At 42.6% G+C, this 21,978-nt stretch overlaps 3 protein-coding genes and 1 long non-coding RNA gene across 9 annotated transcripts; 3 read left to right on the forward strand and 1 right to left on the reverse strand.

Annotated features, from left to right (window-relative positions):
- Window positions 1-1,961: 1,961 nt before the first annotated feature.
- Window positions 1,962-3,135, reverse strand: LOC128880010 (uncharacterized). Its single transcript, XR_008457736.1, has 3 exons — window positions 2,946-3,135; window positions 2,586-2,661; window positions 1,962-2,496 (listed from the first exon to the last, which is right to left on the reverse strand). It is a non-coding gene; the product is annotated as an uncharacterized LOC128880010 (long non-coding RNA).
- Window positions 3,136-5,056: 1,921 nt separating this feature from the next.
- Window positions 5,057-7,872, forward strand: LOC128880323 (basic-leucine zipper transcription factor A). 3 transcript variants are annotated; one of them, XM_054130278.1, is made up of 5 exons: window positions 5,087-5,445; window positions 5,545-5,655; window positions 5,865-5,967; window positions 6,073-6,270; window positions 6,343-7,872. In XM_054130278.1, exons 3-5 carry the CDS (start codon window positions 5,872-5,874, stop codon window positions 7,870-7,872), a joined length of 1,824 nt encoding a protein of 607 aa, XP_053986253.1. In that variant the 5' UTR covers window positions 5,087-5,445; window positions 5,545-5,655; window positions 5,865-5,871. The 3 variants fall into 3 exon arrangements, with proteins under 3 accessions (XP_053986254.1, XP_053986253.1, XP_053986255.1); XM_054130280.1 differs by having other exon boundaries at window positions 5,095-5,169; XM_054130279.1 differs by lacking the exon at window positions 5,545-5,655 and having other exon boundaries at window positions 5,057-5,169.
- Window positions 7,873-8,446: 574 nt separating this feature from the next.
- LOC128880324 (uncharacterized) lies at window positions 8,447-19,293 on the forward strand. 4 transcript variants are annotated; one of them, XM_054130284.1, is made up of 6 exons: window positions 8,448-11,901; window positions 12,011-12,715; window positions 15,920-16,241; window positions 17,104-17,337; window positions 17,421-17,656; window positions 17,713-19,293. In XM_054130284.1, exons 3-6 carry the CDS (start codon window positions 15,973-15,975, stop codon window positions 17,937-17,939), a joined length of 966 nt encoding a protein of 321 aa, XP_053986259.1. In that variant the 5' UTR covers window positions 8,448-11,901; window positions 12,011-12,715; window positions 15,920-15,972; the 3' UTR covers window positions 17,940-19,293. The 4 variants fall into 4 exon arrangements, with proteins under 4 accessions (XP_053986256.1, XP_053986259.1, XP_053986260.1 ...); XM_054130285.1 differs by having other exon boundaries at window positions 12,011-12,511; XM_054130281.1 differs by lacking the exon at window positions 12,011-12,715 and having other exon boundaries at window positions 8,447-8,591.
- On the forward strand, window positions 17,785-21,235 carry LOC128880326 (tetraspanin-6-like). Its single transcript, XM_054130287.1, has 6 exons — window positions 17,785-17,892; window positions 19,313-19,663; window positions 19,903-20,176; window positions 20,290-20,565; window positions 20,663-20,757; window positions 21,138-21,235. Exons 2-6 carry the CDS (start codon window positions 19,389-19,391, stop codon window positions 21,181-21,183), a joined length of 966 nt encoding a protein of 321 aa, XP_053986262.1. The 5' UTR covers window positions 17,785-17,892; window positions 19,313-19,388; the 3' UTR covers window positions 21,184-21,235.
- Window positions 21,236-21,978: the final 743 nt, after the last annotated feature.

The following is a 21,978-nucleotide window of genomic DNA, read 5'->3' on the forward strand; positions in this document are numbered from 1 at the left end:
TACCGACCGAGTAAACTGCATTACCGACCGAGTAAACTGCATTACCGGCCGAGTAATCTATATTACCGACCGAGTAAACTGCATTACCGACCGAGCAATCTATATTACCGACCGAGTAAACTGCATTACCGACCGAATAATCTACATTACCGACAGAGTAATCTACATTGCCGACCGAGTAAACTGCATTACCGACCGAATACTCTGCGTTACCGACAGAGCAATCTGTATTGGTCGCAGCTGTATTCCCACTGCGATACTAAAATCCAATCAACAACTCTCTACGCGTTTATCCTACAATTAATCTATCTCTAATGTAATCCAACCCTTAAACGAACGCAAGATTAACGAAATTTTCCAGTCTCTCGCTACCAAAGAAATATTCCTCTCAAGGTTGACGACCGAGTCGAACGACTAACAAAAACTATTGTCACTTTTTTTCCCTACGTAAAAGTATACCTACGCAGTTCGTAGATTCGATGTCCACGACGAGATCCACTGAGATTTTCAAACTCGAATAACGTCAGGCGATTCGAGCGTTTCGTATGAATCGCTTGAAAATCCGCGACAGGGAGAATTGAATGCCCATCACTAGCCCAGGTGGAAAGAAAGCAAGCGACAAAGAGGAAATAAGGAGACATCGAGGGAAGAGTGGGAGGGGCAGAGAAGACGACGACGACCACGGAGGAGTAGAAGAAGAAGAAGAAGAAGAAGAAGAAGAAGAAGAAGAAGATCGAGCAACAAGATCTCACGAGGTATCTCGATAAATCCCTTTCGCTGGACAAATAACGACAAGGCTCATTACTATAAACACGTCTCGCGTGGTCTCTGCGTGTGGCACGTCGGGGTTCTCTCCGTCCCCCCTATCCCCTCCTCGGCCATTTATTTTTATATCCACGTGGCTTTTTTTCGTTATTATATTATCCGTGTCATCCTTCCTAATCGTGGCCGAGCATGCCCGACATATTCGTCCCTGGTGCGGCACGAGAAGCGATAAACAATGAACGCGATCGAGTGTGGGACGCGCAACCGTGATTTTTATCGCCGTTCCCTGCTTAGGTGAATTTGCGCTGATACTTGACACTATAAAAATAATATACCGATTCTAAACTTGGTGAATTTTGGTACCGTTAGTAAACTCTAAACATTGAAAAACCAACTACAGTGACCTATCTACAGTGACCAACCGTTTGAAAGATTCTCTGTATATCGGTCCATAAGTGCGAATTAATTGCAACGGTTGGCTTCGATTTTTATGGCAATCGGTCTGGCTCGTGTCACGGAAACATAACGTCGCGTCGCATCGATGCTCGTTCCGTTGATTTCATATGGCGATTAAAGGTCGCGTTACACGTCCCTTCGAGACTGCTCGTTATCGCGTCAATCCTACGTTCCATTTTTTTGGCGAAGGTATTCCCCATTTTCCCGTTTGACTAACACAAGGGCAACCGGAACACTGAAGCCTCGACGATGACTACGCACGAAGCGCATCGCCGATCGATATGTCAATTAATTCTCATAAGGAGACCAAGCCAATGGGCTCGTTTAAACGACCAGCCGAGCGGGGCTGCCTGCACCTGGTCCGATACAGGGGTTTCACCATTGGCTGACTCCCGTTCCTATAATTTAATATTCGAATATTTTATACGTATTCCCATCGTTACTCTTCGCATATTATTTTAAGGAATTTTACCTCTTGTTTCGTATTCTAAGTAATAATAATAACTGCAGAAATCTCGAAGAAAAAATACCAGGGGACATAGAGATTCGAACTCGGGCCCACACGGCAGAAGTCTACTATTTTTCCCACGGACCATCAACGCACCTTACCAGTTGTGCTCTCTTTTCACTCCTTGTGTTAGGTACATGAAGCGTGGTATTACATGATTATAACTAATATTTTCCTAAAATTATGTATTCTATACTCTTCTACACAAAGTTTCATCTGGAAAGGACAAAGATAATGGAAGTCACAGGAATGTCACATACAGACGTCGAATTTTATATATCCCTCCCTCTCAGCCTCTCGGCGAGAAGATCGAAAGTCGCCGACGCGAGAAAACGTTAACAGGTCGGTGGACGTGCGAACGTAACGCGAAGTCGCGATAGGGGCCCGCGATTCGACGGGACGATCCGTGCCCCGTAAGAAGTCTGTAATGCGAAATAATGGGTATCCACCCACTCGATGAAAATTACATGAGACGTGGCTCTCGATCCGCCGACCCTAACCACCCCGTCTATGGGCCACGTACACGCGTTGGCGAAATAAAAGAAGGGACGATAGCGGCGCGCGTACGGAACCGCTCGCCGTCGTTCGGGGATAATTGTTTAGCAGACGAACACCGTAATTAAAAGCGAGGATGATTCAGATTCGAGATATCGGGCCGCGTCTATCGTGCAAGATGTTACAGGTGGTGTTTCTCTGCTGCTACAGATCCACAGGGGCGTTTTTATTCGCCCTCCCATTCGCCAAAAAATGACCAGGTTAAAAGGAGCCTGGAAAGATCAACACAAAAGTGATGCATTAGCTGTAATGATTTTATACTCTTCTACATTGGTACGTTTTATTCGGGGCCTCTTCTTACCTAAACAATACCTGCAGGACATAACCTTAAACGCTCGAACGGTGTCAGCAGTCTCCACACGATTATGTTGAAAGATCTGTGAACAAAGTTGACAGTGAGACAACAGGAGAAATAACTGTAATAATCGATGAGAAGATTTAGATAGAATAAAGGAGGATCATGTCACGAGGAAACTTTGAATAAAACAATGTCTATAACGTAGAGATGACATACAGCAGACGACTGCCTTTTAATCTAACCTTAATTGCTTGATTAACATCTTCCCACCAAGTATCATCTGATCTTAAACTAATAATTGAAAGCGCTAACGATCTAAGGCCTCCAGGCTCGAGATAACGGACGACAAAACAGGGTACAAACCTCCTGAACAAGTTCCTCTCGTAATTGCCTAGCAAGATTGTGTCTCGGGCCTATAATCTGTTACGGAAGCTCGGGAAATTTTCCTGCGCATCTCACTCTCACTCTTATTACCCGTAAATTTATTTATGGCGCGATTATCTCGAGCGAATAGCGAGAAACGCGAATTCTGCGGAGCGACGGTGCTTCGGCAAGGATGAAAAAACGGTTCCTGGCCGCGTGAAACAACGCTGTAGAACGCGAGCGGCGTGGAAGACTGTAGTTAGCGACTATTAATATCATCGATCGGGATCGATAGTTGCCTGCGAGGCGTCATAATGATACGGTGGGTCGAAGAAGGGCCTCGTCGATGCTCTTCCGATACGCCACGTACACGGTGGTGCACCCCGCGCGAGTGGCGCCACTAACGATCGGAAAGATCGTCTTCGGCGTATAAACTAACGATAACTTATTCGAAAACGGCCCTCCTGATTATTATTTCGCTAATTGCTCGGACTAATTCGATGTAATGATAGGGAAGGAGCGCGTGCAAGTCGAGAAGTCGATTGCGGGACGCTTTTACCGCCAAAACGAGTCAACTCCCATGTGTCGAACTAGCCAGGTGACACGTCGGTAATGAGAGTAATAGAAATTCTTTTTTATCGATGTAGAACATTGTATTATTTACATAGGTTAGTTTCTTTAGATTTAGATAATACAATGTTCTACATCGATAAAAAAGAGTTTCTATTACTCTCATTACCGACGTGTCACCTGCCTAGTTCGACATATGGGAGTTCCCCCAATCGTTCTAATAAGTATCATATGTATATTATTAGAACGATTGGGTAGCCTTATCTACCTAAGGCCCAAGTTAGCCTAGGTAAACAAGCATTTATCCAAATTGTACATGTATTACGATTAGAATACTCGTTCGTAATCGAACGCTTTCTTATTGAATTTACCACCTCGATACCAGGAATGTTTAATCTCGTTAGTCCACAACTAGCTATGAAAGGTTATGAAAAACCAGGCTGGATATTTGTGGGATAATTGGCTGCATCATCGATAAAAATTAAATTAAACGGGGGATAGATTATTACGGAAAAAAGAACAACACTGTGGAATCGCTGTTATTATTTAACATTACGAGAATTAACGGTTCTGTAACACTTTTATTTTCACCCCGTTAAACTGCGAAACGAAAATACGCGATTTTCCAACCGGGGACAAACAGGGTGTATGAAAACGAGATGCGAGATAATAAATATAACTGGAAATGCAATACGTGTAATGATATATTTTTTTTTACTTTTCGAAAACAATGATATTCGTTACCGAGCTACAATAAAACCGTTTGATATAAAAATGAAATTCGTAAAAATAACGACCCGTTATGGATGTAACGATAAAGTGTAGATCGAGAAGACGTAAGTGGGTACCTGGCTTTCGAAGAGAAGATTTTAGAGGGATTCTGTAGCTGCATAGTCAATTCTACCGAGCACAGAGTCATTACTATAATCAAAAGAACGAAAGCACTGATACTGTTACTGAATTAATTACAATTGTTAAACAAAAATTGTTCTTACCCATAGCGTCGAAAAAAAATTGCACAGGATAAATTCTCACAGCCAAATCCCGCCAATTTCACTGTCAAAGTCAATTCGATTGTTAATTAATGTATCTATGTCGATCTTTACTCTATTAACTTCCTTCATGAAAAATAATTTAGACTCGAAGAAAAAAATTTTTTAAATCCATATATATATTGTGATTTTCAGTTATTCAGTATATTCAGTTCTCGTTAAACAACATTTATTAACAAATGTTGTTTGACTTTTTTTCCAAATGTACCAAAGATGATTCTAGATAAAAACCAAACTATCTATCATTTTTTCCTTCCAAAAAATTAATCATTATCATTTCAAGTCCTATTTTCTTCCAATTATTGGCAAAAAATAGAAATTAGCATTACTTAGAAGTATGAAAATTTCATTTAGGGACTTTTCAGTCCGCTTCACATCGATGCATCAAGCGTGATTTCCAGTTTCGGCCATCTTGGAGATTTTAGTTCGTAATTCGTCCGCGCGAGGTAAAAGAGCGCCAGTGGTCGAATTTAATCGCGCAGACTCCGGAAAAATAATAAACAAAAGGAGCGATGGATCTTTTCCACCGAAGCTGCCCGATAATGTATCGTGTCGTGTTCCTGTTTGTTTGAGTGTTTTTACGCGTGAAACAGCATCGCGGGGTGAGTTTACGTAACAGAGGATTACATACCGTCCCGATAATGTATTGCGTCACGAAAGTAATCGTTTCGTTTATATTCGTTGGAGTATTCGGTGTGTAAGCTAGACGCACTTTGAGGTTATATTGACAATCTACGATGGTCGAGCAACGAGAGAGTTCCAACGCGTCTGGGATGTTATGAAAATTGCTCCGTTTCGATGCTCGACGTCCATTATCGAACGTATACGCGGTGCATTCGAGTTGAAAATATACTTTTCTATATTTTCCGAGTACACCAGTACGTTAAAAGAGTGCCAGCATGCGATTTGACGCATTTGCTCCGCCACATTTGTTGTTACGAATTTTCAGCCGCTCCTTCTATCGCTCCTATTTACAGTTGTGTCGTAATGGTTACTACAAAACTGCTGATACTCTGTAACCGATCGTTTTCTTCGTTGTTTTAAAGAGACTCGCAAACGTTGGTGTTCGTAATTTTTTTTTATTCGAGGTAAGACTTTATCGTTCACGATACATAACGAATTAGACTCCAACAGACACACAATTCTTAAATAATAGTAGCGAATCAGTTTTGTTAACGAATTTTATTTTTATATAACTCTTATATTGATTTAAATATACATACAGTTATGACACTCACACAGATGAAACTTCAGTGTCGGCATGTGACACTAAACTTCAGTACAAATTTATTTTCAGTTACGAAATGACTGAGGGTGGCGTAACAAGAATGAAGCGCAATGGCGCTCGTCTCTTCAGAAACCCTCCTCAGCCCCATATGTGCATACAAGATTATATACAGGTACAGTTTTATACAATACGTAATATAATAATATTGCAATTATATATTTTTTTAAGATGTTTCAATCTGGGTCAGAGTTAGAAGTTAGATGGTTTGTTATTTCAGGGCACTACAGTTCCATGTTACGTAAATGTTTTATCTTGGGAAAAAATTACAATGCCATTGAAGTCTTCTGTACCTGTACCACTTTACGGAGGAATGAGAGTACGACCGCCGCGTACGAAAGCCGAAGCTGTTGTCTTCGCGGTAATGACTAATCCGGGATATCTTCAAATTAATGGCAAAAATGCTACAGACCCAAAGGTAGTTTAAATACATAGCTGTAATATGTACAACTGTTTATGAAAACTAATTTTCTACGTTGCTTTATTACAGAAGCGTTCCTGTTTAATAGAACTTTTACTAGACTTTGTCGAAACGGTGAACGCAGGAGTGGTTTTTACACGACAGTATACGATATTAAAGGACCGAGATATTACCGGCGAACTGAAAGATGTTTGGAACGCGGTGCAAGCCAGACGAGATTTGGAGCAACCTCCTCCGCAACAAGAAACTTGGATCGACGCACAGCCACCTGTCCCTCAGTATCCTCAGTATCAAGATCATCAACAACAGGAGTATACGTCGCAACCTCCTCAATATCATACGAGTGTAGCTTTTGGTAGGGCAATGAACAATGGAGGTATGCACTACGAGAGCTACGGTTATCAATCTCAGACCCAAGTGATTCCTCAGAACGATCAGATGTACCAATCTAGAAGAATTGTACAAAAACAAAACTGTCCCGCCTACCCAGCCAGGGAGTGTCACATGTTGTTTAGACGAATGGACACTCTGTATAGCTCTGTAGATTCATACGTACATCCGAACCCCAGTCTTAATTACGGTCCACCGGCAAACACGAACATCAATCAGAATATGAATACAAACCTAGCAGTACCTTACCAACAGAATATCACGTACCAACAACGAATGGACGATAAGATGCACATGGATATGCGCAGGATGCAACCGCAACAGCAACAAATACACATGAATCATGTACAGCCTGTACCTCAATACGAACCAGCGGCGTCGTTCATCTCCCAAATGACCTCGTCGATATACCTTCAGAAATTAGGAAGACCGCACTTGGATTTCGGGCAGAAGAACAACGGAGGCAAGAGACAAGTAAATTCCCCGACTCATTCCAAACAATCTTCCTGTACGAATTGTCAAAATAAAGATATATCCGACAACGGTACGAAACCAAAAAGCCCTGTCAAGGTCCTCCAGCGAGAATTACCATCGACCAATCGACAAGACGCGAATCATCACGCATTCACAGATAAGGTAGCCACGGAAAAAAATTCCGTTGAAGAAACGAAAAATGTGCAGGTCACGGATTTGGACGAAGAGGTTAAAAAGGATGACGAGTCCGATGGCGAGCTGCTCGACTCGTCTAGGAAATCAAATGATACTCGTACTTCAGATCCCCTGTCGACGACTACAGGACAAGACGCGCCGAATACCTCCGAAGATGGACATCCTTCAGAGGAGAAACTGCACGAAACGAAACACACGGATGTTCCGAACGGTCAGAACTCATCCGAACAGAAGTATCCGAAATCAAAGGCTATCATAATAAAAGGCAACAAGCACAAAGAGAGTACTTCGAAGAAATGTCTTCAGAACTCTGCCAGGTATATGAAGGTTTGGCGAAAAAACGTCAGACAATCAGAACTCGACTGGACAAATCACAAGGGTAACGCCAAGACGAACGGCGAGAACGAAGAACCGCAGCAGGGATACACGATATTAAAGAAATCAGACTCGATGACACACGAAGAGGTAATGAGCGAATTGGCTCAGATATCTATTCAAGACTGCAAAGAAGCGACCGAAGTTAGTCCCGTGCTCTCGTGATAGCCTAGTTCGTAGCTAGTACAAGGTACAAGGGCTCGAGGCTGAGGAGCAATGAATTCAGTGTAAATAGATAGAACGTTAACCAATAAAGAAGTCAGGAGGATGCAGACGCTAAGAAGGGGACTCGAAAACCACAATATATCTGAACAAAATATGTACCTAAATATCAGGACGTGCTTTCGTTAACCGCCGTTTAGTTTCCCGACGAATCCATTCGTCTTCCTTCGCATAATTTCGACGAGACGGATCGTATAGTGAGAGTTATTCGAGTAACAGAACCTATTAGTTTAAACGTCGATGAAAGTGATAATATCTACCTTCTCCGAACGATACAAAGAAACTTGTGACGGAAGATCTTACCACTGGATTTATCAGCAATCGTCGCTAAACTCTAAACAAGTGCAGAGGATGTTCACCGTGATAACGATCTATGTAAACAGTTGCATGCTAAAGCGATTAGACAAAATAATACGCATATTTGCTCGCCACGGTCCGTCAAAGGATTGTTGCTTCCGATAATTCATATCGATGATCTTCGAGTGAGACGAATTGATATTAACTATATGATAGTGATATGCTGTTCGAAAGAGACACCGTCAACGTTACTATGCCGGATGCACGAAAACAAATCGCAACCTATGATTTTGGATTCGACCAGAATACGCGTCCGAAGTGGTACAGTCTCGAATCTACCGTTTGCTGGAAAAAAAACCCAATTAGTATGTATAACGAAAAATATTGAATCGTTTCCATAGGTTAGCCTCGACAAGACAGTTTCACGATGATGCAACAGCCGGTCGTCTCGTACTTACCTACCCATGAAACAGTTAAAAGAATTCCAAAACATATATCGCTGGTAGTTGATTATTCGATGAGTATACGCTACCAGAGATCATTATTTGCTCTTTCATGATACACGTTAAAAATTGAAGGATTAATAGATCTGGGAGCAGCTATATTGGGAAATTAAATGCTTCTGAAGTCGTTGATCCTTCCATTTTTTAATTAAAGGAATTACCTATTGGAATTATACCGAGTGGTGCAGAATATAGAGTACTATATCATGGAATATACTACGTATTAGATTTTGAGAATAGCTTTTAAGAATCGTACTCGAGTCCTCGTTTACACGTCAGTGCTTCCTTACGAGGACATTCTCGTCTTCTTTATTTATCGTAATCCTGTAAGATCTCGCGCGTAGAAGGGGACCTCGAATACGCGTGTTAAGACTAACGAAAAACAAGAACAAGTTCGTCCACTCGGTACAGTCGATGGTTCTGTCGCCGCATTCTATTGTATGCCATAGTTTATTAGCTGCAAACAAAACACAGGGCTGCCAAACCTTCACGAATTGTGTTAAATGATGAGTGAGGGAAACGTAACACAAACAATTTATTTATTGACCAGCTTCTTCTCGTCGAATTCGTGCTGCTAGCTGTTACATAACAAGAGTACGAAGAGTATAAGTTCTTTTTCGTTGCAAACAAAAATTTTATCTTAATTGTACAGGGTATTTAGAAAGCGGTTTTAGGATTCTTCTTTTTAATGAAACACAAATGATATGGAATACATCCGAGTTTTACACAAATTTTTACACCAGTTTTTAGACACTTTAATGTGGGAGATGATGTGACTGACAGGTGTATTTTATTATTAAAAACATTTTTTTTTTTTTTTTTTTTTTTTTTAAACCTTTTTATCGTCATTCGATACTTAAAATCTACCAAACACTGTTACGTGACAGCTTTCAGCTCGCCTAAGAGGCTTTCAATGATTCATGAAAACAGAAATGAGCAATCGTTCGTTTTGTCGTTGGTCAAAGTTGACAGAAATTCTCACGGTCAATTAATAAATTTTGCTTATATCACTATGGTGCGTTAGTTGTATCGAATTACCGCGAGGCCTCTGTAAATTCGACGTGCCGTTTTGCATTCTAAACGAAACACAAAGCATCGCTGCCACGAAAAGAAAAAAAGAAAAAAAAGACGACAGTGTCGCGTCGATTTATTTAGCATTGTTAGGCCAGCGTCGTGCCGTGCGTTCGCGCGACTTGAATTTGCATGCTTTACTATTTTAAAACAATATACCCCCGTGGATCGTTTACAGTCGGTATAGAATTGAAAGACAAAAAAAAAACACAGTATCAAAAAGCGAACAATACAAATGTCAGTGTGATTTGTCCATGCAACTGAGCCAATTCTAACCTCAATACCCGTTTCTATTGTTCTCCTGATTTCTGAACACTATTTGCATTTTGTTCTCATTATTTTCTTTTTTTCTCTTGTTTAGTGTATTCGAGGTGCTTTCGTTAGTAAGGTTAAGATCTCAGCTCGTGAATAAATTAGTTTATTATCGATACGTGGTGGGAAAGGACCAATCCGCAAGACTGGAAGATAACGATTCCCAAAACGAGCTGGCTCTCGGGTGAAAAAAAGATAATTTATCATTTACAGCTGATAAGACGAAGAATAATATGAACGTACTCCGTCAAAATGATTCTATCCTTATTACCGTGGATGTCATGAACGCACAAAGCTTTCAATTAATTAGAATACGCATTACAAATCTGATGTATCAATCGAAAGTCTCTTACCATTTTATCTGTATTATTAGTCGGGCTTTATATGGAGAGAATCATTCGAACAGAGTTGTAGCTTTCGAAGCATTCTTCTCAGCTATCAATGATACTTGATTTTCTTTCTTTTTTTTTTTCTTGTTTACTCTCCCCCGCTCTTTTGCTTCTCGACACTGCGTGAAACGAAAAGGAAAAGAAAGACACGATCGTTCTTCTCGTGAAAATTATAACATACCGACGAGGAATATTAGAACGAAATGTTCGGACGTTCCGTAGGCGAGATGATTGATAACGCCACACGTATGTACATGTACGTACTACGCATATACAGGATTTTTCCTTGTTTTTTCTTATAATATAATATATATCTACACAGCAGCACATAACGAAGCATTACGGGTTTTTTATGCTTAATCGGAGAGGACGCAAAAAATTCTCTATTTTATTATTTTTCAAAAGATGTTACATTTTATATCACTCAGCGTCATCAATGCGTTGCTTTTTAAAAAAAAAAAAGGAATCAAATTGTAAGTTGCTCGTTAGCGATTTATCGTAATTAATTTAGCAGTAAGTCTTAGTACGCGCAATCAGTTGTCATTCCTCCATTTTGTTTTGTTTTTTTATCGCTCTAACTAGTTCAATTAATTTTCGAATGAAATACTATACTTTCTTTTCCACGCGAGGTTATAATTTCTTCGAAGAGGAGCGGATTCGTACACGCGAGAGAAATTCGTATCGCGCCTCAGGCTGTTTAGTCAATTATTTTTTAAAGGTTAGCAAATACGTCGAAGATCGTTAGGTTCTCGATACAAAGCTCTTCTTAATTTTAACGAATATTCTATCCCTCTTATGTTCTTTTATTTGAAGCGCAGTTCTGAGCGGCTTGGCCCCTTCTTTCGCCAAACACATCCCCAAAGTCCCTCCTCTCATTATTGTTAATAATATGTATTCAGTATTCGCGTTATTTTAGATTATTATTATTATTGTCAGGTATATTCTGGTTTATTATATCATTATTACCACGAACAATGTAATCTATTATTCTACAATACATGGTTTTTCCAAAGCTCGTCAGACGTTCTTCATTTTTCAATAATTACGTTAACTAATGACGATCTTGACCACCATGACATCGTCCCATGCCGTTTAATATCATTCACGCTAAAAACACATACGTAGAGTGAACCCTACAATCGATGTCGCAAATTTGGTAGCTGCATACTTTCACCAGTGGACGAGTAAAGCAAGATCACAAGCAAGAAACTTTCCCTTTCTGTTTGGACGAAACGCAGCGAGCGTTTCTGTTCGTTGCTCGTGGGATATGATTAAAGTTGGCATTAATACAATAACAGATTTCGCGAGAAACGAAAACAGCGTAACTCGTGTCCAGAAGATAAAAGCAGATGAAACTTGTATTCTGTCGATATCGTGGTAGTTACCAACTAGCTCAGGCGGTAAGCACTAGTATCGAGGGGTTACCGACTGGTCTAGTTACCGACTGTTCTAGGTACCTAGGATATCGAAGAATTGCTCGCGACTTCTTACACTTGTGTACTTGTGTAGTCTGATAGAGATAAAAGTGTCGTCCTGTGGAGGTGTCGAAGACGTTATAAGAAAGACAGAGCAGTAACAATCGTGTTGAGGAAGATAAAAGAAATTATGGTTGTGTGTCATGATTCTTATCGTCCTCCATCGCCTTCATCCCTCTTGCTGTGTGAGTACATCAAAGAGCGAGAGAAAGAGAGAGGTTACTATTCATAGACTATTCATAAACCTCTGTCCTTTATTGTGTTCTTCATCCGCCCGTAAGAGCGCGCAATGTACCTGTGTTCCGCATTCATGCTTCCATCGTCGTGTGCCCTCAATCAGTACAAATTAAATTTTGTGTGTGAACCGTTAATATTTACCATGGGAAAAATTGTGTCCATGTGCGCGAGGAGAAAGCAGTTTCTCCCAGTGACAAGTACATCGTGTCGCGTTATTTTCTTGTGGATTGTGATCGATAACTGGATTAAGGATATCCGTCGAAAACAGTTACCCAAAGGGTGCCTGCACGTTCCTATGGTATGTTTAATCTTCCCTTAACCTTAAAATGACTGTCAACCTCGACCTCTGTACCTCCAAGACTCGATTTCTTTTTTCTTTTTTTTTTTCTAATTCTCAGCCCATGTACGGACTCTATTCCACGAACGTGAGATTCTCGATTGTCAAGGACTAACAGGTGGTCTGCGTGGACCGTTTCACGCGGAAATTAAGAACATTACACAGGTAACATTAAAACGTCGGAAGGAGGAAGGAGTGAGCGAAAGGTAGGAGGACGTTACCTTTCCCCGAAGATGTACGGTAGAAACCAGTTTCTTTCCTTCCCTTGTACTATGCGTTACTGTTACCATCGGTGACGGTACGCTAGACTCGTTGCTCGATGGCGTATTCCGTTCAAATAGCGATAAGCTAGACTTGGCCGATGCCTGTCCGGTTTAGCGATTCCCTCAGCAACGCAACTTTCACGGTGAAACCTCGCCAGTTGACGGTGTAGTGCACTCGATGGCAGTTGCAAGTTCATCGTAGAATCACGTCCGTGGATCTATCGAAACGGAAAAATGAGGATCGAGCGCGTTGAGAGCTACGAGGATGATCTGACAGGTCAGTGTTCATCTTGCCAAGTTCAGTGAACCAGTTATCGCGCTTTTTTAACGAGATTAACGCAGTTGTTGTGCACTCGGCGAATCGAATTACGCGCTTCGTAGTAAGGGATGTACATCTTTGCGAAAACTTTAAAATACTCGGAGCTATTTTGAACAATTTTAGGAAATGGATTGGACGTGGATTTATTAGGGATGAGAAGGAAATTAGGTGTATTCGAGATTAAATTTACGTTTGCATCTATCGCAGTCGGACAAATGAGTGGTCTTGATACTTTACCGACCGGGTGATCTTGTCCTTTTTCCATGGCAACCAGAATTTTATTTTTTATTAGTAAGGTAGCATTGTATGCTCCCTTAATTTGTATATCGTGTACGACTGCATACAAATGCTTGAAAACGTCATTTTAAAAATGTGGAGGTTACGTACTCGTTACGTGCGTAATTATTACGCATAACCCAATTATTATCACGCAAGCAGTTTGTCGTCTATTATTTATGTAACACTTAATTTCTCGCGTTGCGCCGAGTTACGAGAGCGATTAAGATCCACTTTGAACTCGATAGACAAAAAATAATATCATCAATTTCTTGTAGTCCGAAAGGAAGGCCTAAAGAAAGATCGTCTTATGAGACGACGTCGACATTTTAAGCGATTACTTAAAATTCATAGAGAATTTTTTTATCCTTGAAGTCGCTGACACTATTCCGAGGAATTAATCAGCGAGAGACATCCTGGTTGCAAACGAGTTTCTTCGAGATGTGTAATACTTTCATATATCTGCCTAAAATTCCCTCGTTTCGAACCTTTATCGATTAATGATTCTCTGCCGTACCGAGTGGGGTATAAGTTGCGATTTACGACGTCGAAGCGAAATTTCAGCAGCCATTTTAATGGCACGACCCATTACGATCGTTAACATCGCCCGTCCACTTGGCAGAGGCTGCTGGTTATCATCGAGCGTCACTTAACATCTCGTTTCGCGTTTCTCAACGTATTGCACACAGGTTCTAAACATGCAGCGTCCAATGAAAGTACGAATAGAAACGCGGCGACCTCGACTCACTTTCATCGTTCGAGCTTCGCGTGCAATAGGCGTGTGCACTTGTGCAGCTTCGGATAGACGGCTAAGACGACAGCAAACTGTCGGGAATTATTACCAAATACGGCCGAAAGCTCTATTTAAATTTAAATAATGAATAGGAAATACAATGAACATTTTTTTTTTTTAATTAGACATTTTTTTTTAATTAGATCAGGTCTATTTCCCGTATAAGGTATTGAAGAGGATAAGATGATAACAATGTAAAATATGTATCCACAGGAAAAGTGTAAACAATCAGACATGGCTACGCTATAATAAAGAAAAAAAATAATAATAACTCGGTCAATTGTATGGGTACAATTTTTTTTTATTTTTTTTTTATTTTATTTGGTGTTTAGTAGATAATTATCCGGAGTTTAGGAAAAGAGTCGAGGTTATGGTATAGTTATTACGGCGGAGTGAAAATTTGATCGGATGAAAGGAACAGACAGGAATCGAAACGTGGCTCGGTGAAAGTAACATCAATTTTTACGCAAGGACATCGATGACATAATCTCGATGATCTAACTTTCTAGAACACGTGTCTAGAGTGTAAACGCGACGAAATAGTTTCGATCGCGAGCTTTTTCGAATTTCAATTTGAACCGTTGCAACGTCCACGAGGAGGTCGTTATCGTTGGTAGATGCGATGGAAGCAGAAATGTTTTAGTACAGAACTTTAACTAAGAAAGAATTATCGAAAGTAACATTGTAGTAGTACCACTTGCAGTTATTAGTCAAACAAGAGCAATGTTGGTAGAAGGTGGAATAGCTAAGGTGGAATAGCTCAGTTGGGGAAGCGTTCGCCTACCACCCCAAGGGTCCCGTGTTCGAATCCTCGTAGCTCGACAAAATTTTTCACCCATTTTCTAACACGTACGCTTAATCTTCGTCACGATAGACGAAGGACGCGATCCTTCGAAGCCTCTCTAACCAACAGCCTATTTTCCCAGGCCATCCGCAAATGCATCTAACACAATGTCTTCGATCGAGGCCCTCGTTGTATTAGACTTCCAGCGTCGATTTTCTCATTCACGTCGCGTCCACTGCACAGATGTATCCACTTTCGATGGCTCTGAATACCAAATGAATTCCGTCGTATCAAATCGTAAGATGATCACCCACACGCGGTACGTGCCACTTGTACGGGCTTGTTTTACAAATTCCCCGGATCGTAACGACCACTGCAGAGCATTACGTGAGGATGTTCCGCTCCTGGCCGTCTTTGATATCGCTATTATGTCCAAAACGAGCCCCTGCGACGCGAAAGCGAATCGTAGAAAGCAGCGAATGTTAATTACGAAATGCAAACCTGAACGAACGGTAGAACGCGATCGGGAGTCAATGAATTGTTGTCTGGATTCATGAATTAATCATGTTCGTCGATCGATCATTGATCACGTTTGCTGATTACTCGTTAATCGTTTCGGATCGTATTCGACTCAACACTGATTGATAAGGGTGTATCTGGTATCGCGTGCGGCGACGCCAGGTGGAACACGGAGCCTCGATACTGGAGAAAACAAAGCTTTGAAACTCGATAGGTAGCCGTGGGATCCAAATTCAGGAGATAGTATACCAATAGGGATGAATATAGACGTTGCGGAGATCAAGAGGTCCAAACTGCGGGTTCTGAAGGTCCTCGGACTCCTCAGGAGTCTCTAAAAGAGATTTAAGATTCAAGCGTCGACGAATCTTCTAACCTATTCTAACATTATTTTAACATTTATTCTCCTTGTTCTCAGATGTCGTTGAGCAGAGGCTGCAGACGCTGCTCAAGGAAGGAGCAAACAGTTTCATGAACCCAGAATGGCTGCAACCGGAATTACCGCCTTTCTTCGACGCGAAGAAGTTTTCCCTCGGCCAGAGGATGTTCAACAATAACGTTTTCACCATGATGGTCGCCAAGCTTTGCGGGCTGTTATGCTTGTTCGCTATACCGTCGATCAGAGCTGTTTTGCTCTTCACCAAGCAGAGCTGCACGTCCTGCGCTGCGTTTCGCAGATACGTGTCCACGATTCTGCACACTTGGGTCTGGTACGAGAAGAAACCAGTTGCAGAGAAAAAGTAAGCGTACTTGGCGTTTGTGACTGATTTATGGATTCGTGACACTTTCCATTTAAATTCTATTCGTTCCTCTCTTACAGATTATGAAGTTAAATTATGAGTTATGTTAAAATCGGCAAGTGTCCGATGACTCTCGCGCAAGCGATGTTTGCCAGGAGTATCAACACAAACATTGAGCGTTAATATGTTAATTCGGAGTCTGGTACCCGCAAGGACTGCTTCGCAACCAGGAATAGTGTAACTTCCTTGGGCATCCCGTGCGTTAAGCCGATTTGTGACTCAGAAACGTGATACATGTTCGGAATAGCATTTGCTTTAAATAGATTCTATTCTCATTGTCTGTTGCTATTAATAGGGGCAACGTTTTCGCGTCGACTTTCTTCCGAGGCTGTCGCACTTGCTCCGTTTTCGGAAACAAACACCGATGCTACTTTTTATTGGCAGAGAGAATTTATAGGAAAAATAGTACGGGTGCCTCTGCGAATTATAGATTTACAGCAGGTGTTGAGGGAAAAAAAAGAGTCGAGGAACCGCGATGCAAAGCGACAAAAATATCCTGTCGGGTAGAATCTGGTGTCTCATTGGCATTCGAGGAATCGAGGCGCGTGCAGATTCGGTATTTTAATCGATTTATCTTGCCGAATGTATTCGCCAGTAAACGTGCCTCTGAATAAATATTATCGCAGGCCTGGAAGACACTGCAATATTCGCGGAATACCTGTCGTACGTGAATGTCGAATGAATTCGTTAAATTAGTCGTTAATCTTGCTGTTCTGGAAATATTATTTAACCATAAGTAATTATAGAGAAATGTCCAACACTTGCGTTCGCATGTAACAAAGAGTCTCCGATGTTGTTGCAGGTTCCTGGACTCCCTGAGGATCGTGCGGAAAAAGCACTGCGTGGCGTTTCGCAGAAGCTCGGACGCAGGCCTCGACAGAGTCTCGCAGCTGGATATGGCGTTGACTCAGTTCGGTTTCGTAGGGTTCACCCTTCTGGGCGGCGACTATCTCGGGGTGAATAACAGCTTCGACGAACTCGAGGGACTGATTCACTTCTGGCGCGTGGTTGGCAGCATGCTGGGAATGGAAGACAAGTGCGCATCCAGTCCAGCTAATTCCGTTCTTCGCGCCTCCCTTACGTCCTCAATGTAGACTTAATTATTCTTACTTTCCGCAGGTACAACATCTGCTCAGGAAGCGTCGAAGAGACCCGCGCACTCTGCAGACGACTCCTGGACGAAGTCTTCCTCCCGTCGCTCGCCAGGGATATCAAGGAGTTCGATGAGATGAGTCACGCTCTGATAAAAGCTCTCTGGCCCATGAATCCTTACATGGATTCCACTGCCTTCGTCGCGTTCACCCTGACACTGGCGTCCTCCACCGCCACGAATAACAATCACTCGTTGAAAATAGGTAAGGGTCCACGAACATACGGAATCCACGAGATCTGAATCAATCACTGTTTTCAGATACGTCGAACATGTCGTGGTACAGTAAATTTATCTTTAATCTTCAAATGATGACCCACAAGTACCTGCTGGCTAGAGCGAATTGGTGGTCGTGGATCTTCAGAGCGTACTTCAACGGGCAAATGCGATTGGCCATGTATCTGACCGAGAACTTGCCGTTCCTGGCGTTCTGGAACTTCGGTATTAAGAATTCTTACGTTAATATTTATAATTACCGCGTCATGTGAGCTAGAGTTAAGGTAGAACCGCCGGCGGTAGACGGGTTAAACCTTTCTACTGGATGGCGTCAGGAGACAACGAACATACGTTAAAGTAGTAAAAGAAGAAGTAGACTATAGAGACGAAGCTCAATGTAGATGATAAGCGTAGGATAAAAAGAATCTTTTATACGGAATTGTATAGTTAGATTTAAGCCTTTAAGTACCTGCGGATAGAATAAATCCAGCGACAAGTAGAAACTACCTTTTAAGCCTTAATCGTACTACATGTTTTGTAATACAACACCGCGCGTAAATACAAATACAGCACATTATCCGATCCTAATACTCGGCGCTGATCGTGCTTACCGTACCCCTGCACGACTGTGTTAGTTACATATTTTACGCATCTACCTTCGCAGCATTAAATTATCAACTAGAGTGTTCACGAATCGATCGGCCATGGTTATAATTTACCCACGAGCGAAATTGGTCCCGAAACGAAGACAACGTCGCATCGGCCGTTCTCGTTAGCTTTCACGGAAATCCTTCAAAGTACGCGATACTTCTCCGCGATTTCATAATTTTAGAGGAGACTGCCTTATCTCTCGCGCCATGGCGTCTGGTGAGTGTTCCGTCAGCAGACGGTAAAAAAATGCCTCGACGAAGATCATAATACCGTCCTTGAACTCTCCTCGCCGATATTGATCGAACGGGATACGTTCGGCATCCGTTTTTCGTTCGCTGTTAGGCTAATTCAGGCGAGGCAGACGCGAACGTCTAATTAAAAGGTCGACGTTAATCGAATCAAAGGTCGACTCATCTGAAACGAATCGACCTAGCGTAGGAGAGCTTCCAGGACAGAGTCAATTAATCTTAGATACGTTCTGGACATCGTCACGTGCCCGATAAACACCGCGGCGACGGAACGAATGGGTTTCGCGACAGTGGCGCGACTTACTTTCGCGGGCCCCGGGTCGAAACGGAGTTTACGTTTATCTTTGTATCTTGCCTCTGGCGTAAAGCCTCTCGCTACGATGAGGAATCGCAGGTGGCTCGTTGAATGTTTTTTCAACGAGTAAATAACGCGTAAAAAGGCTGAACGACTTGCTTACTTCAATTACGGTCGCGAATTAACTAATTGCGCTTCAGCCTCGGGAAAACATGTTTCTCCGACTGGGGCTTCCGGTCGAAATTATTCTCAATGAACGTGCATGACATCGGAACGACGCTACACCGTCCGTGACGGTCACACCGTTCTTCATCCTTTGCTAAATCAATAAGCAAACATTGTAACGTTTTTACGTTTACGTTTCACGTTTTACGACAAAAATGAATGTCGATCGTATCCTTATAAGTCGCTGCATCGAGATCAGGATAATTAAATAGGAACTGCTTAGAAGATATTTTCAGGTAAACAGAGGATCAGCTGAAGGGGGAGTCTAGCACATAGTCCCAGAAAGCGGCAACTATCGTTGAATGTCGAGCAACGAGAGCAGCCCGACTAGCAACGTGGTATTTAAAAGGAACGCACGGCTCCCGTGCAACTGCGGATGGGAAGTGAGATTCGGTTACGGCGTAGCGGTCACACTGGCCATCTTCGAGGCTAAGCGCTTCTTCGTGTTGATCTTAGAGATATTCGCCGAATGGCAGATCATTCGATTCGCGGGTGGTCTGCGACCGGTCGTGTTCACCTTAGTGAACGTCAGCTTGGGCCTGCCTACTGCCCTGATCACTGTACGTACCATCAGAGCGTAAGTATTTCGAATCTAGTTGTCTAACGACTTATCTGACTATTTTTTCAATCGTGCATACACTAGATATCCGCTCGAATTGTACTAATCGTCCAATTTCGTTGGAATTACCCGATGTCGTACTCGTTATCTACGTAACGCCTCGTTAACTGCGATTTCTGCCTCGTTAGATATCTCTGCGCTACCCAACAGTATTCCATAAATACTAAAGATGCATCTAACAAATTTTCTTTGTCCAGGCGGAAGGTGCCACGGTGCTGCGCGGAGACGAAACGAGTGCTGCGATGCTTGCTGGTAATAATAGCGATATGCGCGGTAATGAACGCCGCCACGTTGGCTTCGATAGGATATCACATGAGCGTCAGGGAGGACACCCTGGTCGACGTCTTCAACAGCTCCATGCGTCTGTACGCTAGCGCTGTATCGTACAAGTCCGCGATCGACGAAATACAGTTCATCTTCCAATGCTGCGGTCACTCCTCCTACGTAGACTGGTTCCTCTTCGACTGGCAGGTGAATTCCACGAAACTCAAGAAGGGTAACCGCGCGACACGGTACAAAACTGTGAAAGAACGAGACCAGCTCGCGTTTTAAAAGCGTCACGAAAGTCTCGTTCTCTCCGTCAGGGGGTGGACTACGCTTCCAGGGAGGAAATGGCGGTCCAGAGTCCTGTGTCTGACGAGGAGTACAGAGATCGAGGTGTTCCCTTCAGCTGCTGCAATCTGCGCGCAATGTCGCCGTGCGAGCACACGGAACTCCCGGATGGCGATGTCAGGACCATAAACACGAACGGCTGCGCGAAAGTCGTCAGCCCCGTTCTTCTCAGGATCGTCATCGTGGCCTACGTCATGACGAGCACGTTGGTGATCATTCAAGTCTTCTTAGCCTTTTTAATCGCGAAGGTACGCTGGCATTTGCCCCGTTAATTTTTGTTCATAACCTTTGTTATTCGATGGCTTCAATGAGACTGCTCCTAATCGATTTCCTCTATCTTTACAGATTACGCGCAGGCTTTTGTGCGGGACGTGTCACTCGTATCATCCTCCTGCGACCTTCGTCAACGAATCCACCAGCGTGTCGTTGGAGGGTACAAGGTAAAACGATCACGAATTTGTGAATAAATACACTCGCCGCGACAGAAATAGATTAAACTTCATAAATCATTCGAGCAATTACAATTAATATCGTATGCTCAATGCGCCGCGTACGATAAGCGGCGTCGGGTCATTAAGCGCGCGGTCTTCATCCGCGGATAAGATAATTCCCGTTCATGCTCGCATCGGCGCTAACGTACCCTTGAAAGTAATTACAACTAGCGTGATGCCCGATCGATCAATTTTAAGGGCTCGGGTCACTAGTCGAAGCTTTAGAAACTTCCTCGCTCTTCAGGGTGTTTCATTTAGATTGGTTCCGTCGTTCAGCGTTACTCCTCAGGAAACAATTTAAATGACACACCCCTTATGTCGACAGATAGACAGATGATAAGCGGGCAACCGTTATCGTTCTCGATACAGCTCTGAAACGGAGGGAGGGAACACGAGCACATCCCCCACGAACTGGGATGCGCGACCCTCGCGGGAAACAAAGAGGCCCGACAAACGTCGCAAGAAAAAAATGAAACTGGTGTCATCGTCGAAAGGCGTTCGCTCTAAAAATAAAGGTGGCGCAGAAGACGACTCGAATTCCTCTTCCACGACGGCGAATTCGTCGCCTGTGAGCAAGTATTCCAACCGAGTTCGCGGGATGCTCGAAACCGCGAAAATTCGACCCAGCGTTCACGAGCAGCACACCGTAGCCAAGAAACGCTCACACGGCGAAGACACGCGTTGAAGAAGAGGGAACGTCGTTAGGAATAGAACGATAGGTTCAAATACGTTCGAATAAAGCTTGCTTGTCGTCGTATTATTGCGAATAGATGTTGTAGTGGAAAACTCATTGACGTCACATCATGTAGTCGTATACAAGCCATTTATTATTGGATGTCTTCGACCCTCTGCTTGTGGTCATCTTCAAAACAAATAAATCAAGATAATCTGTAACAGTATTTTGCAAGCTGTAATCCGCGGACCTCTGGGGGTTCACGCACACCCAGAAGAGAAAGACGACTATTACATGTTGGAATACAATAGTTGCTTTGGTCAACACAACGTTTTCCATTTCAACGAACCCTTATCTTTATTTTATTTAGAGTGTTGAAAACACCTTGTGACGAATAGCTTGTTCCAGGCGCGTCACACGTCAACAGAAAGACTAAAACCAATCGAAGCCGTTCTTAAACATCGGAGCAAATCATCTTTCATCGAAGGTAGACGGTC

This window comes from Hylaeus volcanicus, chromosome 7 (assembly GCF_026283585.1).
Source record: "Hylaeus volcanicus isolate JK05 chromosome 7, UHH_iyHylVolc1.0_haploid, whole genome shotgun sequence".
NCBI classification, from domain to species: Eukaryota; Metazoa; Arthropoda; class Insecta; order Hymenoptera; family Colletidae; genus Hylaeus; species Hylaeus volcanicus.